This window comes from Gymnoscopelus braueri (genome assembly GCF_963280865.1).
Source record: "Gymnoscopelus braueri genome assembly, chromosome: 5".
In the NCBI taxonomy this organism is placed as follows: Eukaryota; Metazoa; Chordata; class Actinopteri; order Myctophiformes; family Myctophidae; genus Gymnoscopelus; species Gymnoscopelus braueri.
Genome location: NC_137606.1, coordinates 28,561,836 through 28,579,256, shown reverse-complemented (window position 1 = coordinate 28,579,256; position 17,421 = coordinate 28,561,836). Strand labels below are relative to the sequence as shown.

The following is a 17,421-nucleotide window of genomic DNA, read 5'->3' as shown; positions in this document are numbered from 1 at the left end:
CTTTGAAAAACCCCAAGCAGATCTTGAGGACCTTTCACCCTCACGCCCGCTGTCTGCCCGTTCCTGAACATGGGAGAAAATGTTAAATCAATAGTTCTGAAATATCGCTGCCAAAACAGCCCCACTTCTCCCAAATACCAGAAATGGCCTACAGAATATTAATACATTGGACAGCTCTGTGTCTACGTGTGCGGTACGCACACGTAGACACAGAGCTACACATGTAGTACACATGTCTTTGTGCTTGTGCATGTGTGTACAAATCTGTGTGTGTGTGTGTGTGTGTTTGCGGGGGGTTGTACTTGTGTGACATATGCGTTGTTGCTAACTCACAAACATACTACACATTTGCTTGTATACTCAGGGGAAGTAGACAAAAGTCTTGTACAATGAGATCAATACCATCCTTAAGAAAAGCATGTTCTTCTACACTGAACCTTGATCAGTGTAACGCCTCACATTTCTCCTCACAACATCACAGAGGCATGGGCCTTTTACGTTGAGTTAAGTGAGGGTGGAGAAGGCCTGAGAAACTGTAGCGCAGCTCAACATGCACATCATATCAGTAGAGAATAGATTGAGCACTTTGCCCAGTGCAAATCTGTGCTTTTATGCATAATTTACTGCTTACAAGCTAACACGTCGTCGCATCATATCAATTAATGTTTAGTATTCCCTCCATCACTTCTGACTGTGCTGTACTGGGTAAAGGCTGACTGACATGAGGCAGCCCCACTTCAGATGTGTGGAGCATCATGGTGAATGCTATATGTCAGACACCTGCAGGAGATTAAAGGAACTCCGTGTCATTCGACACAGAGAGAGAGAGAGAGATAGACTCTATGCTTTTATGTTTCTTCCGTCCCCTCTCTATAGTTGGCTTTTATATCTATCATCTTTCATTTTCACCTTTCCCTTTGTACAGTTTGGCCAACACCAACATATAATCTAATGTTTTTCATATTGTTGAATGTACGAGGGAATGAAACCTATACTGTCTCTTCTATTAGATTTAAAGATTAGATAGATATTAGATATTAGATTAGATATAGATTTAATATCCACATTTTTGTTTTACATTTCTCTACAATCTACCAGCAGACAGGAGCAGTAGAGGAATAGTGCCAGTACCAGAATTCGGACAGAAACAACACAAAATAAAAACCTGAATACCCACCTGCTGAAGAAGCAGAACATCGTCACTGTCGGGCAGAAACCACGCATCTCTACCATATTTCATCATTTTACGTTTCATGAATTAATGCCCTATTTTATACTTCATCGCATGACAGTATCACACAACCTATCAAAAAGAGCGAATCTACAACACGTCACAGTGTGATTCTTTGCACCGGTTTCCTGTTTGGCCCGGAACTACCGCACTAGTAACAAAAAGGAATATCACGCTGTTTTTATGGCTTTATAGGATTTGAAGATGGAAAAACGTCAGCAAAATAAAACACAGCTCACGGTAACTAAAGCTCCACTGGCTAAGAGAAACGATCCGCAGATACTATAAAACAACAATAAGAACGCTTTTTGAAACGCTTCCCCCTTCCGGTGAAATTCTGGGTAATGCAGGACTCAGCTAAAGACCTGCAATGATGGTAGTGACCAGCAGAGGTTGCTAAAGATCGACTACCTACCTCTCTTCTATCCCAAAGAATACCCCTGTTTGAACACTCAGGCTTTCACAGCATATCTGGGGTTTTCTGTAAATTGGTCTCAAAACAGGCCAAACAGATTTTTTTTCCTTCTTTTTTTTAACTTTTTCCACACAGAACCAGGAGATAACATGCATACAAACTGGCTCAATAGCGCCACGTGCCAAACAGGACAATGTGGTATTGCAGGTGAAAGTGCTTTATAAGCCAGAGAGAAGTTAGTTGGAATGAGTATATCTGAGGCTTGATTTAGGCTCAAACCTTTTAAAAAACGTTTGAGGGACATAAACAATATGATATTAAATATTTAATATATTTCTTAAATTCAGTGCTAATGAAATAAATAAAAAAATTGTGAACTGTGCCAGCAATTTTTTTATTTTCTTATACCTTTTTCAAGTAGTCACAGAATATTTATCTCCAGTATAATCGATCCCCTGATGGGTGCTAATCACTGAGGGTTGCACTGTGTGGTTTCACAAATGTCAACGAGGTCATTGGACCTTGTTGACATTAATTGTCTGCCTTTTGAAAATAACATTGAAAAATACGTACAAAAAAAAGTGCTCAGGAGCCGAGATACAGCCTTTTTCAGTAATAAGTTAAACAAGAAGTGAATGGAGCAGCAAATCTTCAAATTATGATATCTTGGGTTCTGATTCTTTTTTTTCAAAAACACGTCAAACACAGTCGGTAGTGCTGTCGCCTCACAGCTAGAAGGTCCTGGGTTCGATTCCCGCAGGGAACGTTGTGGGCGCTGGGGGTGTGTTCTCTCCTCCCCTTGTCTCCTAGGGTAGGTACCCTCACAAAAACATGCAGTAATCCTGGTCACTATACTGCCTCCCCCTGGCCAGCCGGGGCGCCTGATGGAGGGGAAGGGAACTGGTTGGAATAACGTGTTCCTTCCACGCGCTACGTCCAACCAGGGAAACTCTCCCCTGTCAGGTGACAAGAAGGTCAGTTGGCTCTCATGCATTGAAGGAGGCATGAGCTCGGCCCTGGCCTCCCTAGGTTGGCAGAGGGAAGGTAGTGCCCAGGATTACATAGACTGGGTGTAAAAAATAGGGTTACAAAATCGTGGGATAAAAATTTAGAAAAAAAAAAAAAAACATGTCAAACGCGTCATTGGCACGTTGCGCCATTGCGGTAAAACACGTGAAACACGTCAATGGCACTCAATGACTTAACAGCCGGTGCTATGCCATTGTAGTATCCCCATATAGGTACTTCTGAGTAGTGCTGCACAAGTAATCGAAAAAAGATTGTGATCTCGATTCAGACACCTATGCAATCTCGATTTTAAATTATAACGATTTTTTTTTTGCTTAATATTTTTATACTTACAAGATAATTGTGTGAGAATCGTGTGAGAATCGTGATCTCAATTCTTATGGAGGAAAATCGTGATTCACATTTGAGCAAGAATCGTGCAGCACTACTTCTGAGTGACCATTATCTGCTCTGCACAGATATTGTTGTTCGGAAGTACCGATACAAGGCTAACCAAGTCCCAGGTTTTAATTTTAATATGAGTTGCCACAGAGAGTCAGAGGTAAGTGTGCATGAGTGAGGTGATGTAGAAACTTTAAAATACAATGCAACATCCAGACCTTCCTCGGCTGCACCTACTATCCATGAATGTCTATTCACTCTGTGTGTCTGTGTTAATGAGCGGTGCTGAGTGAGTTGATGTATGACCCATATGGAGAAACGGAGTTAGCTTGGAAATGAGACAAATAAAAACACTGACGGAGCGTGCAAGTCCTGTCTGTCTCATTGACTGTCTCTCTAATTGCAGTGACTAAGTGCTCTCAGGCTGCCATACTAATGTGATGACAGGGCAGATCAATGCCACTTTACTTTGCCCTTTATGTTTTTTTGGGGGGAGCGCTGTAAACAAATCCACAGACAGCAACGCAGATTTGTCTCAGTCTGGACTTTTTACTAAACATCCATACCCCCCCCCCCCCCCCCCCCCCCGCTGTGTTACTTTATATTTAACTCCTCTCCCTCTCTCCATGCAGCAACCGTCCTTTTTATCCATCCCTCTCTGTTCCTCTCCCATCTCTGCTCAGATCCTAATCCATTCATCACTCTGGTAGCGGCTAATTGACAATCCGACCCCGCCTCTGCCCCTTTCTCTTTTTCGGTTCTTCGGTCCCATTCCCAACCTTTCTGAATATATACAGTTACATTATCTAGCCGCCTCCACCTCCCAACCCCTTCAAAATTGAATTCCAAAGTATTTTCGGGCCTACATTTATAGGTCTTTTCCATTTCTCTCTCTCTCTCTCTCTCTCTCTCTCCCTCTCTCCCTCTCTCCCTCTCTCCCTCTCTCCCTCTCCCTCTCTCTCTCTCTCTCTCCCTCTCTCCCTCTCCCTCTAGTCCATCTCCTGCAGATCCTCTGTTCAGGTGGATATCGTTGTTGACGGGCAGAAAACATGTATCTCTATATTTCGTATGACGGTGTCGCACTGTCATACGTGTCGTGTGAAAATAGCCGAACTACAAGCTCACAAAGTGTAATGATGCGATGAAAATAAATGTATGTATGCCTATAATAGCATGCCCAAAACATTGACACCAGGTTGAAAGTGGTTAAGTCTGTCTCTGGGTTATATAAATATTTAACCAATGAAATGTATTAGAGCTTTTGGACCAACAGTGGGAAATATCTTCCAGTGCTCCTCTCTTTCCTCTACATCACCCCTTGCTACTCTCATTCTCACTTCCCCGTTCCACCTCACACATAAAGTAACACACGCGGTCACGCGCGCACACACACACACACACACACACTCACACAACCTCCAACACCATTTCCCACCCAGTCATCATGCCTTTCTCCCGTTATCTCTCTCTCCCATTGATCTGGGCGTTCAAGTGGGCTATGCTTGTTCAAAAACATTTACATGATAATGGGCCATTTGTTTAATCCTAGCACAAAATGTCTCTCGCTTATGAGCTGTAAATTGAATGTAACACAAGAGGAGCCATAATTATGGTGATCAACGGTACTGATAATGCGCCCACCCCCCCACCCCCAATCTGTGCCCTTTCCCAATCTTGGATTCTCTCCCACTTGTGGCTACTGTACATCTACAATGCCCAAGTGTATAGTAAATGGGCTGTGAACTTTATGACATTAATAGTAATCGTATGTGTCCGTCTCCTTCCCTAAATAATTGTATGCCTTTACATTAGTTTCCATGTGTGGGGGAGACTTAAATGGAATGAGGGTGGCGGCATGGGTGCCTACTGCATACCAGATCATGTCTTACTACTGCACTGGTATGGACCTAAATGTAACATAGAATACATGCCACGTGTGTAAGTGACAGGCTGGAGGTGCCATAAATAGTGCATATATTTTGGTATGTGCCAGAGGCCTACCTGACATAACAGTGTGAATTATTCATGTGTCTCCTCTCTCGTGTCTTTGTCTCCATGCAGTCCCCATAGACGCCACAGCAGGCATTAAGATGCTCTACGTGTTTGTGGATATCCAGATGGACAATGCACACTTCCTGGACACGGTCAAGTTCAACTTCCCCTCCGGACGCTCTCTGGCGCTTGTCAGCACGATTCAGTTTGTGGCTGCACTGCAGGTGAACAGGAACGAAGGTTGTTTATTTGTTTGTGTGTATGTGTGTGTGAGTGAGTGAGTGTGAGAGAGAGAGAGGGAAAGATTTTCATTGCACATATATGCCGTACATACAAAGGTAGGCATAGTCACTTTCTTTCTGTCATACATGCTCTTCCCCAGGTGTCTTTGCTTCCTTCATGAGCAAGCGCACACTTCTTTGAGGTGCAGTTCAAGTGTGGGCTCGGGAAATGCAGCTATTTTGGATTTGAAAGGAGGCGTGAACTGGTGAAGCCTCTCGGTTCACGTGGTGCTCATCTCAGCTCTTTACATAAGCAGTAGCGATACAGGCGGGTGCATGCAGGCTGCTTCCCTCGCTGTAACCCTGCCGGCGCCACAGATCCGTCCTGCTTTCTGCCCCTCTGTTCCTTATCCACTCATGTAGGACCAACAACACTAGCCTCACTAATGTAACCAGTTTATTTTTACACCTGCGTGTGTGTCATGTTCTGTATGGGAGAGTTAGTTGCATATGTGTCTGTGTTCAAGTGTGTAATGTATCGGTGCCTATATATGAGTGTTTGTGCACACAGTGTTTGTGCCTGCCTCCCCCTCACTCTCATGCCTCATGGTGTGTAGGCTTGTGTAGGTTGCTCAGTATGGGCAGGAGGTCGGTCGTAGCATGGCTCACCCACAATGTTCCTGGATTACCTTTGAACTTTAAAGCGGTCGATTTATCTCTCCACTTCTGCTAGGAACTAAAACTACACTACTACTGCTATCCTCCCTGTCATTATTGCCCTTTGCTCTCAATCTCCTCTCACTTTGTTTTAAAATGATGTAGTGTAGGTGTTTGCAACAGTTGACACTCATTAAAATAATTTATTATATAAATTGCTGGCACAGTTCGCAATTATTTTTTTATTTCATTAGCACTGAATTTAAGAATTATTTCCAGTTTTTGTTTCAGAGTAATCGGCTACCTATTTCTGTTGCAGCTTGTCTTGTGTATATTGCTTTTTTCATATTTCTGTTCTAACTTGTTGTCTTTGTACATTTTATTCAAACTGTTGAGGAAGCTCGGAGAACAATAATTTTACTGCCTGCATTGTTGCTACCAGCTGTACAATATGCGCATGTTACAATAAAATAGCTTGTACTTTGAAAATTGTTCCCTCCCTCTTTGTTTCTTTGTCTTGTAGCCCAGTCTGTCCTGTAGCCATTCATACAGTGTACTGAGTGTAGCCCATCTCCATCTTATGTTCACTCCTGCCTTCCTCACCTTTGCAGTCACTCTCTGTTGCTGTCATTTCTCTCCCTGATGCAGGCGGTGAGTACAGCACTGAAATCGGAGTATGAAGTGCTGGTGCCCCAATGTCGGCCTCTGTCACCAGGAGAGATCTTGGGCTGCACCTCCCCTCGCTTGGACCGCAATGTCGACGCCATTATGTGAGACACGTTGCTTCCTCTTTCCTCCATGTCTCACAGACACGACCCTGATCCCTGTCCCCAGCTCGTCACTTGGCTGCCCAACCAATAGACACTGTCTGAGTCAACAAGACATGTGCCGTAATTATGCATCCTTCCTTCCCGCTGCCCTGGTCCCCTATGTGCCACCAAAAATATTCAATGTGACGGACCAAACATGATCAGAGGCTGTCTCTCCACTCTATAATATCCAGCCAGAAACAAACACATACTGCTCAGGAAGACTATACTGCTAAAAATACATTCTTATGGTGCACACCTTTCAAATAGACAGCCCCTACTGATTTGAGCAGCTCCAAACCATCCACACAACACATTCACCTGCTCACAACATGAAATTCACAGTAATGACATTGTGCGATAATCATGTCACCCACGGTAGGCATGTTATGTTGCAGTAATTCTATTTTCATAATGTGATGTTTCACATCAATATTGATCTGTGAAAGCACAGCTTCATGTCAAATGCGTATTCACTGTGTCGGCAGGGAAGAGGACTTGAGTAAATGTAAGTGTACACATTTAGAGCTGCTCTTTAGTGTCTCCATCTGTTAGTGTCAGCATGGAACTGCTCTGTTTCAGGGTATAGAGGAGTATAAATAACATCCCAGGTATAGTTATTCCTGTGCTTATTGCCCTCATCCTAGTACCCCAGCCCTAGCGTGGGAGGTTGGAAGGGCTACATACTATGACAAAGCTCGGTCATACAGTACATAATGCAGGTTCAGTGGGGTTGTGTTTCCAATCTGATGTGTGAGTTTATATTAGGGGGAGAGAATTGAGTACTCTGCCTGAGACCCCGTCCCCAATTTGTTTTGTATTTCCTTACGAGCCAGCTCAAAAAGTATACAAGGAAATGCAATAGCGTCAATCTTTTCGCTTTCTGGACAACTTGCTGTGAAGCCTCCTGGTATGAACACAATGCAAAACTGTTCCTCTACCAAACAGCCAGTCTTAACCACATTAACCCTAGCGTCCCTATTTTAGAGGATTTTTCGAAATCTTTCAAAAGTTTTTCCTTTTCTTTGAATCAAGAAAATGTCAGATCTACAAGCTAGATCTGACATCTAACTTGTAGATCAGTTATTTTTGCTATTTGTCCTTCAACAGAATATACAATATAGAGCTTAAGTGATTAACCTGAGCACCTGGACATGAGCTTACCATTATTTCTGTGCAAAATTAGCAGTGGTAAAGAGTTCTATACAGGGATGTTTTACTGTACTTGAATGAAATTTCAATTCTATCTTGCAGTAGTTAAAGCTTTTATTGCGAGATATCCCTCTGTCTTTAATAGCACTTTAAATTCTTATTTAACAGTGGGCTGTCTTACATAACTTAAATTAAGGGTAACACCACGCTGCAAAAATGTAATATGCACAAGTCATAATGACTCACTCGCGGTGGCTTTGAGCAGCAAAGACATTATGGGGGGTGAGGAATGGTATATTAGCCTTTGAGCCCCCTCTAATGTTCTGATATTTTGTGAAATGGGCTGATCTATCTCATTAGTATAATGAAGAGAAGTGTCTCTAAAAGGCTCAAAGTGAAAGCAGCTTTAAGAAAAGCTCGGTCTACTCTTTTCTACCCACTGCAGCTCCTACGAAACCTCTCTGGTACCGCAACAATAAAGAGAAGAATACAAGGTTGGGGCGTTGCATAACGCAGAGTCGCAGACCCATATAGCGTTTGCCATTATAGCTAAAGCACTCAACACTTTTACTAAGGATAATAGAATATGGATGAAATACGAAAGACTGTGATGGGAGAGCACCATCCTGTAGAAGCTGCAGTACACTAGAGGAAGGATGAAGCTGACGAGCATAAGGATTATTGTAGGGAATGTGATTATGTGAGGGCCTTGGATGTTGCAAAGCAAAGTGGGACAGCACAAAGGGGGCTTCGCTCAGCTTTAATTTGCACCGCTGCTCAATGTTATTATCCTGCACTGCACAGACGTGCATACAAACATACGCACGCACGCACGCACAGACACACACACCCACACAAACGCCCACACCCCCACACACACACACACACACACCTAGAGTGTTATGCATGCATGCTTGCACAAACACCCTTGAAAGGGGTGACTTAGGTGAGCTGAGTCTCCTTGGGAGCTCATATGAAATCCCACCTACAGCCTGCTTCAGTGGCTTGGCTAAATACTGGCCAATTAGTGGGTGTAATTGTCTGTCCTCTCCCTTTTGGCTCTGACACAGCCAATAGCAAGATGTTCCCCAGCCAATACCTGGGAGGGCTATGCATTTTGTTTTGTGTGTAATCAGACCTATATTACTTGCCTCCCTATGCTTGCGGTTTAGTGTACTCTTCCCCCCCGCACCAGCCCCAGTGCGGTCCAAGTACCAGCCCCTGGGGTTAATTGTAAGGGCTTGGCTCCTGTGTAAACAGCATGCTGCGATCGTTAGGGTTATGTTCCTGGACAGTAGAAAGTGGTCAGAGTCTCAACCTCTGCCTTAGTACCCTGTACCTGGCCCCCCTTTATTCTTCTGCTAAGAGAGGGAGAGGGATGGAGATAAAAGGGAAGGGAGGATGTGTAGGAGGATATAGACTGATGGCTATTGTGGTTACACGGCAAGTATGTTTGCCTGGAGGAAGTTGCTGCTCTCCCTCTCACATACTTTTTTCTCTTGCTTATCTTCATTCGTCTGTGGGCGTTTGCATTTCATTTGTGTTTCTCTACAGTTACCTGGGAGATGGACGGTTTCACCTAGAGTCAATCATGATTGCCAACCCAGATATACCTGCTTACAGGTAAATGTAACAACAATGATCACTGTTGAGAAACAGTCTCTGTGCTCTAAAATGTAATACATTATCTCTTGTGTTTAGTTTTTTACAGTGGTCTTGGGTCAGTAGCTGTGCAAGTTAACAGTTATCAGCAGTGTGAGAATTGAATTTGATCATTCCAGACTCACGGAATTAGGAAATGACAGACAAGACATAATGTAATTAGCATTTCATGAGAATTACACACAGAATTGGAAACTTAAGTCAATACAGTTATTGAGGAAAAAGTCTCTAGAAGTATATATGAATGCACAGTTTTCTTTTGTTGAGGATTAGTTTTTCTTTAGACTTTTTGGTACCCAAAAGGATTATTATAATTTTTTTAATAGACCTGCACACTGCCATGCATATCATCACAGGCCCCTCATAAACAAGATGCTAATCTCAAGTGAGCCTCTTGTAGTGAAGAAAATAAGATTAGATGGTCAAAGATACATCTATTTTCTCTGAGATACAGTAGCTGCTGTCATACTTGATGGACTTTCATGATTGGATTTTCTCATCCTTTCTTGTGATTCTGTCCTCAAGATTGATAGATAAAGGTATCTTTGTTAACAATGCATTCTAATGTGAATAATACTGTTTTCACATCTTTGACTATGCACATTACATCTGTGTGTGTGTGTGTGTGTGTGTGTGTGTGTGTGTGTGTGTGTGCGTGCGTAGATATGACCCATACAGTAAGGTGTTCACCAGGGAGTATTATGATCACGAGGCCATGCGGGCCTTGAGGTTCCAGGCTATCGACAAGGCACGCTCAGCCCAGAAATGGGGCCTCATCATGGGTACGCTGGGCCGGCAGGGCAGCCCCAAAGTCTTGGAGGTAAGAGCCTATCGTACTCTAAGGGGTATCAAACTCATTTTAGGTCACAGGCCTGACTAGGCAAAATATGACTTCACGCATACCTGATCAGTTGTGCATGCACACGTGCCCCCACTACTTTCATTGCCTTTGTGCTCCCATACAGTATGTGTCAGTCTCTGCTATAACTACAAAGTGAATTTTGTTTTTATAAGGAAGATTGCCTAAGCATTACTTAATCGGTATTACCTTTACAGTCATAGGTTACAAGAAAATTGTGAGGAGAGATTAAATGATCTGATCTAATTACGGTGTGACCTCCATCATGTGGATCTGAACTTCACGTAGAAAGTCTATGACGTCCGTCATCTCCATATTTGGGCAAAGTTTCAGCCCAATCCGACCTTAGTTGACTTACAATATCCTATATTAATATTGGCTTAAGGGAGGCCCGGCCGGCTGGCCAGCGGACCTCTGACGTCACTCTGACTCAGACATAACAATAAACAAACCCCATACGCCCATATATAGGCAGGACCACGCCCAAGTCACTCTGACTCAGACATAGCCATAAACAAACCCCATACTCCCATATAGGCAGGACCACGCCCACGTCACTCTGACCCAGACATAACCTTAAACAAACCCCATACACCCATATATAGGCATGTCACTATGACTCAGACATAACCATAAACAAAGCTGATATGCCCATATATAGGCATACATGGAGCTATTGCACATAATATGGTCATGGTCATGTACATATATGGGACCGACCAACGTCAAACTCTGTGTGCACATTGGCAAGGACACAAGGGAGTGCGCTGCCCGCCGCCGAGTTGTTCGGATATGCAGTTGTCCAGAACCGTCGATCCGACCGGTACAGTATGTCCATAATATATGGCCATATATGGTTATCCAGTTCTCCAGAACCTCTGATCCACCCAATAGGCCCATATATGGGCATGCCAATATACAGGGTATGGGCATATGCTAATGACATCAGGGATCTCCATAGATGGGCATAAAAGGGACACATGTAGACAGACAGATACAGAGATCTCCATGTATGGGCACAAAAGGGACACAGACAGACGGGTACAACGGGTTCTCTGACAAAACCCCCGACACTATGACTCAGACATATTGGTCAGATCGGCATAACGTAGGTGTGAGGGCCCCTAGTAAAATGAAAGTTGTGCATAAAACGTGAAAAATAATTTGAATGGAATTACTTCCTTGGCCTTCTGAAGGCAGTGTGCACATTTAGCTCTGATCTGTCCATTGGTTTGCAAGATTAGCCACGGGCAGACACATTAGCCACGTTTTCGCTACAGTGCCAGAATTCTTCCAGCAAAATGATTAGCATAACTTGCTGGAGTGGCAATGGGAGAGGCCGTTTTCACATGCCCTCCTTGGCAGCAAAAGTTCTGGTATTACGTGATAAGCCACCCTTTTCATTTGTTTATGTTCTAACAGTGTAGGACTTTATACTCGCGCGAGAGGTGACTGTAAGCGCGCAAGATTGTAACTTTAATCCATTGAACATTAACGGCCACATTAATTCATCATACAAGAGCCAGTTTTTGCGAGAGAAATAAGGAACCAGGTCTATGAAAACAAGCCCAAAATAAATTATTATTATAGGCCACATGAGCACTTTAAACCTATATGCATCGGCTATTTTCAAATAGCCTATCGGCTATTTGAAAATAGCTGATCTACAAGCTCACAACAAATAAAAAGTAACCCGAACTACCAATATTTACAAGCAACTTTACAGAAAAACAAGCCCAAAGACGCTTATAATAAGCAGACATGGCAACCCTGGTCACAACGCAACACACATTCCTTCATTTCATTCAGTGTGCCTGCCTTTCTCTTTTCTCTCTCTCACCCCCGCACCCCGAAACAGAGCTTTAACTTACTTCTTAGGACAAGTTACAAGCCATATTCTTCATGCAACACATAATGTGAGTTTCACCTTTCTCAGAGCATTGTCAACATTGCTCTGAAGCAGTTTTTCACACACTCTCTCTCCTCTCGCTATTAAGCACCACATCAATCTGGGAACCCAGAACCAAATGAGAAGGAAAAACAGCGCCCTCTGCTGTTTGTACTATCTCACTTGGCTCTGGGACAATGACGACGTAGCACCCGTGCGCAAGGAAACCGGGGTTTTGGTCTGCCTTCAGCCTTTCACTTCCGGTGGTGCGACTATGTTTTCATTCCCACTAACAATATGTCTACACGGAACACTAACACCACTTCTCCCAGAGAACATGGATCGTTTTGTTTATAAGCCCACTTGTTTATATGATAAAAGAGCAAGTTAAAATGTGAATATCTTTTCGTGGTTTTGTCTGTTCCGCGGACGCTATTGTTAAATGAGTTTCGGTTGGTTTCGAGTGGGGAATGATCGGCGGACACGTAAATCCCGCCCACTACTTTTGATTGGGTAAAGCGCGGCCTGCTTCCTGATCTGAAGGCACGCCCACTTGTAGCCCAGTGTGTACACGTTATGACGAACCTTCACGACAGATTCCAACGCAGAGCAGAATCTGTTCTTGAGAGATTAGCACCACATTAATCTAAGCATGCTGCCTGGCAGCTGGCTCTATCCAAAGTGACAGACTGACGGTCTGTCACACAAGTTCAGTGGCCGTTTTCACATTAATTTCAGAATTTCCTCTATACTTCCAGCACTTTGGTTATGTGAAAACGGGGCTATAGACACACAGAGACCCTCTTCTAGATTGCTCAGCCCCTACATTGCCACAGTGTAGAAGAATATTCTAATTGAATATTGGCAGACACTAACAAAACAAATTGTAAATGTAGGCTATGCAACTGCACGGTGACAATGAACACAGTAGCCTAATTTTCTGTCTTTGTTTATTGAAGTGATCACGTTTAGAATAGACAGAAATAACCCATGGATCACACTATTATGACTCACTATTATTTTTGCTTACATGTGCATGAAACGCATGTCTGGAAACCAGACAACAAGCCTATCCACATTCAAACCATCTACATGTCCTCAGGCCACTTATGCAATCATTTGTAATATTTGTCTCTCCCTGTCAGCTTCACTGACAAGCTGTATGGGTATGGTGAAATGTTCTTTTTATATGACAAGCAATCTACCCGGCTGTGTGACCTTGTGATTGCACTATTTGAATCTTGAGGCCAAGAAATTGATAGAACGTTGTACCTTTGATCTAGCTGTCTACCTTTTGATGTGGGTTGTGAGAGAATTTACTGTATAGATGTGTGTGTGTGTGTGTGTGTGTGTGTGTGTGTGTGTGTGTGTGTGTGTGTGTGTGTGTGCGATAAAATATGTGGCTATCATGATTGATTAATTTGTTGACAGTTTTAAAATAGATACAGGGAAACATAAATTAAATAGTATGGTTGTCGTTTGGCATACATATTGTGAAATGGCCCGGCCTCCACCCATATACAGTATTCAGCAAACTTCACTCATTCCAACCTGCCTTTCTTTGAAAGTATACTGGGAAAGCAGTTTTTCTTGCAGCTAAACAGTTACTTGGTAAAACAGTGTTTTTATGCTTTAAATAACCCCTAGTGTGTATGCGTACGTATTCCTGCATGCATGCGTGGTCCAGTGCTCACATACTGCAAGACTTTGCATAACTAGGGGCTAGTACACACACCATGCACACATCTGTCTCGATCGATTGGCTAAGAATCATTTTTCTAGTTAGCCACCTGAGCCCTGTCCTGCAGCTGTGCTCCTACAGTACATGCTCTCCCCTCTAGCCCTCTCTTTGTTCTCTCTCCTCCATTTGATCTGCCCTCTTTGTGTTTTCCTCTCATGCCCTTTTTCCATTTTGAGTTTAGTTGGGAGCTTCTTCTCATGCTGGCCTCATCCTTTGTTTAATTACTTGGGGGAGGGGGTACTCACCAACATCTGTGCGGCACCTCAGCGTGCCCTGACAGAAGAGTGAGCTTTAGAGACAATATAACCAGGTTTGGTGCTGTCAGTATCCATCTCCAAACCTGTACTGTGGCAGTGCTCCTTCTGTTAAACACAGATGCACACAGTCTCTCTCTCTCTCTCTCTCTCTCACACACACACACACACACACACACACACACACACACACACACACACACACACACACACACACACACACACACACACATATATGCTCGTGCAATTCTTTTTATTGATTGATTGAATACTTTATTGACAGAAATGCAAACAGACATTTAGGCTTAAAGGATAACACAAAAAAGTCCAGGGGACTTGTTTCCATTGTGGTCTATGTATTCAATTCATCAACATAGCATAAAGATAACACAAAAATACATGTCATCAACAAATATAAAACACTATAATGCACGAAGGAGAAAAAGGGAAAAAATAAAAAATGTTGGCAGTGAATGCCACCTCCTTTCTATGGGAAAAATTTGTTTACCACCCCTTGTGGTTTCCTGAAAGATTAAATAACACACACACACACACACACACACACACACACACACACACACACACACACACACACACACACACACACACACACACACTTGAATGTGAAGTTAGTTCTGGAAGTTAAAATATCATCCAGAGATGGAATACCCAAAATATTCCAATCGATTTCGAGGGAAGGGGTTGGAGGAGGTAGGTTTGAGCGTATTGTACCACCAGATTTCCCATGGTGACGTGGTCAGATTAAGGAGTGGAGTTTTACAGATAACCTCTCCAGCAGAGGGGACAGCGCTATCTCTGTCAAAGAGCATGGTTGTAGAAATGTCCTCCTGATGTCCCTGAGTACACTGGCTATCAGCAAAGGCTCTCGCCTTTATCTCACCAAAGGAGCCTTTCGAGGATAGTCCCAGTATCGCTAGTATAGAGCGTTTTAAGTTGAAGTCCAGAGGGGTGGATGTGTGTGATCATGTACTGTTCTGCCCCCTTTCCATCAGACCAAGTGCAGATGGCTAGGGTCATTAACTCTTAAGTCTATTTTTTTTAAATTTTTTAATGTATTCTTAGTCTTATCTCTCTCTCTACTCTTACCTGTACCCTACCTACTGTATACTGTTTTTCATCTTGCCTGGGTCCAGACCATGGACTCTACCCACACACTTCAGTCTGATTTCAGGCTATTGAATTTCCCTAAGGAGATCAGTAAAGGTCTACCTACCTACCTACATACAGTACCTATCTACATACAGTACCTACCTACCTACCTACCTACCTACCTACCTACATACAGTACCTACCTACCTACCTACCTACCTACCTACAGTACCTACCTACCTACCTACCTACCTACATACAGTACCTACCTACCTACCTACAGTACATACCTATCTACCTACCTACCTACAGTACATACCCTGACTCAGTGGTTTCCTCTTGTATCCCAGGTATCACCTCAGTCATACCTTCCCCGCAACCTCAAAGACGGAGCCAGCAAAACATGGAGCATAATTGAGCCTTGAATTGGCTCAGCGATTGGATCTATTGACCTTATTAGGCACGGGTGATGGACTAGCAATTCTTATCCCCTTTTGCAAATTCCCTGTCTCTTGGAAGCTACTGGAATTAGCCATGTTAATGAGATTGTTAACTAAACCATGCTAGAGCAGAGAGCATTGAATGACCTAATTAAGGACCCCCTACTGGAAAGCTTGTGTAAGTGTACACATGTATGTACTGTATATGTATGTGTGCAAATGTGCGATATACGACACAGGTTTGTTGAGTTTCACCTTCACTTCCACGTCCAAGCAGAATAATGTTTGAGGCCTGGGGGAATGGACTCCCTGCTGGCCCCTTGGTCTCACTTGTTCATTATTTGTTTTCTCTTATCAGCACTTAGAGTCCAAGCTTGAGTCATCAGGCAGGTCCTTCACGCGAGTGCTGCTGTCTGAAATCTTCCCCAGCAAGCTGGACTTGATGACCGATGTGGATGCGTAAGTATAAAGACACACACACACACACACACACACACACACACACACACACACACACACACACACACACACACACACACACACACACACACACACACACACACACACACACACACACACACACACACACACACACAAAATGCACTGGTCAGTGTTGTAGTCCCCCACATTGGACCGTATTACATTTTTAAACTCCTGTCAGCGTTGGGTCATTAATGGTAATATGTCTGCTCTTTGTCTGTCTGTTAACATTTTCTTGTCATCACTTTACTGCCTCATGTTGGGTCTGATTTGAATTGATTTTGTATTATTAATCAGATTTCCGTTTCAGCAATGTGCACTCAAGGTTAAATGTCAAGGTCATCTACTATTGTATAAAGATCAAGTTGTGGCAGGCAGTTGGTGTCTTTCTGTGGCTGGCACGCAGATATGCCTATATATGAACTAGACAATCGTGACACATTGTCAGCGCAGAAATACCGGCAAATATGGGCATGCAAACATGCCCAAATATGTATATGCACAAATCAGCATGGTTAAGCAGCTTCTGTTGTGTCTGTCACATGTCCATCAAGCTATCATTATTCTCCCATTTTTCTCCCAACTTAGTATGCCCACACATTCAGGACGTAGTGTCCTAAATGTCCTACTCCTGGTGTTTTAATCCAGCCCACACCTAAACCAGAGTATCTATCTTGATCAACAACTTTAACACTGCAATCAACAACACATGGAACTAATTCTTTGTGCAACATTGCACATTTAATTGGAGAGTCAGCGAGTACACCATTTAGAACTGGGAGCTGCCAAAGAATAGCTTCATAAATAAAATTGGCATTCATGTCTCATGAGATTCTATAATTCTTGCCACAGTAGCAGGAATAAAAAACTTTGCCTAATCAATACTAATATTCAATACTAATACTGTAAGGTGCTTATGACAAACTGGATTTCACTGATGTTGCGTGGCGAAGGGATGTTTACTGGTCATTACTTTACTCCCAATAGGACTATTTTACAAAATACAATAATAATGGACCTTTCTTTATTTTCTTTATTATCCAAAAGATACATTTACTGAACATGAGCTCGTTCAATCCATGGATTTTACCTCTACATTA

General features: G+C 43.1%; 1 protein-coding gene across 1 annotated transcript in view; it reads left to right on the top strand.

Annotated features, from left to right (window-relative positions):
• dph1 (diphthamide biosynthesis 1) overlaps positions 1–17,421 on the top strand; it is a 78,481-nt gene that overhangs the window by 41,673 nt on the left and 19,387 nt on the right. The window contains exons 5-9 of the mRNA XM_080429631.1: positions 5,118–5,272; positions 6,575–6,696; positions 9,442–9,510; positions 10,213–10,369; positions 16,200–16,300. Coding sequence (XP_080285757.1) covers positions 5,118–5,272; positions 6,575–6,696; positions 9,442–9,510; positions 10,213–10,369; positions 16,200–16,300 — 604 coding nt within the window. The remainder of the gene's footprint in view (positions 1–5,117; positions 5,273–6,574; positions 6,697–9,441; positions 9,511–10,212; positions 10,370–16,199; positions 16,301–17,421) is intronic.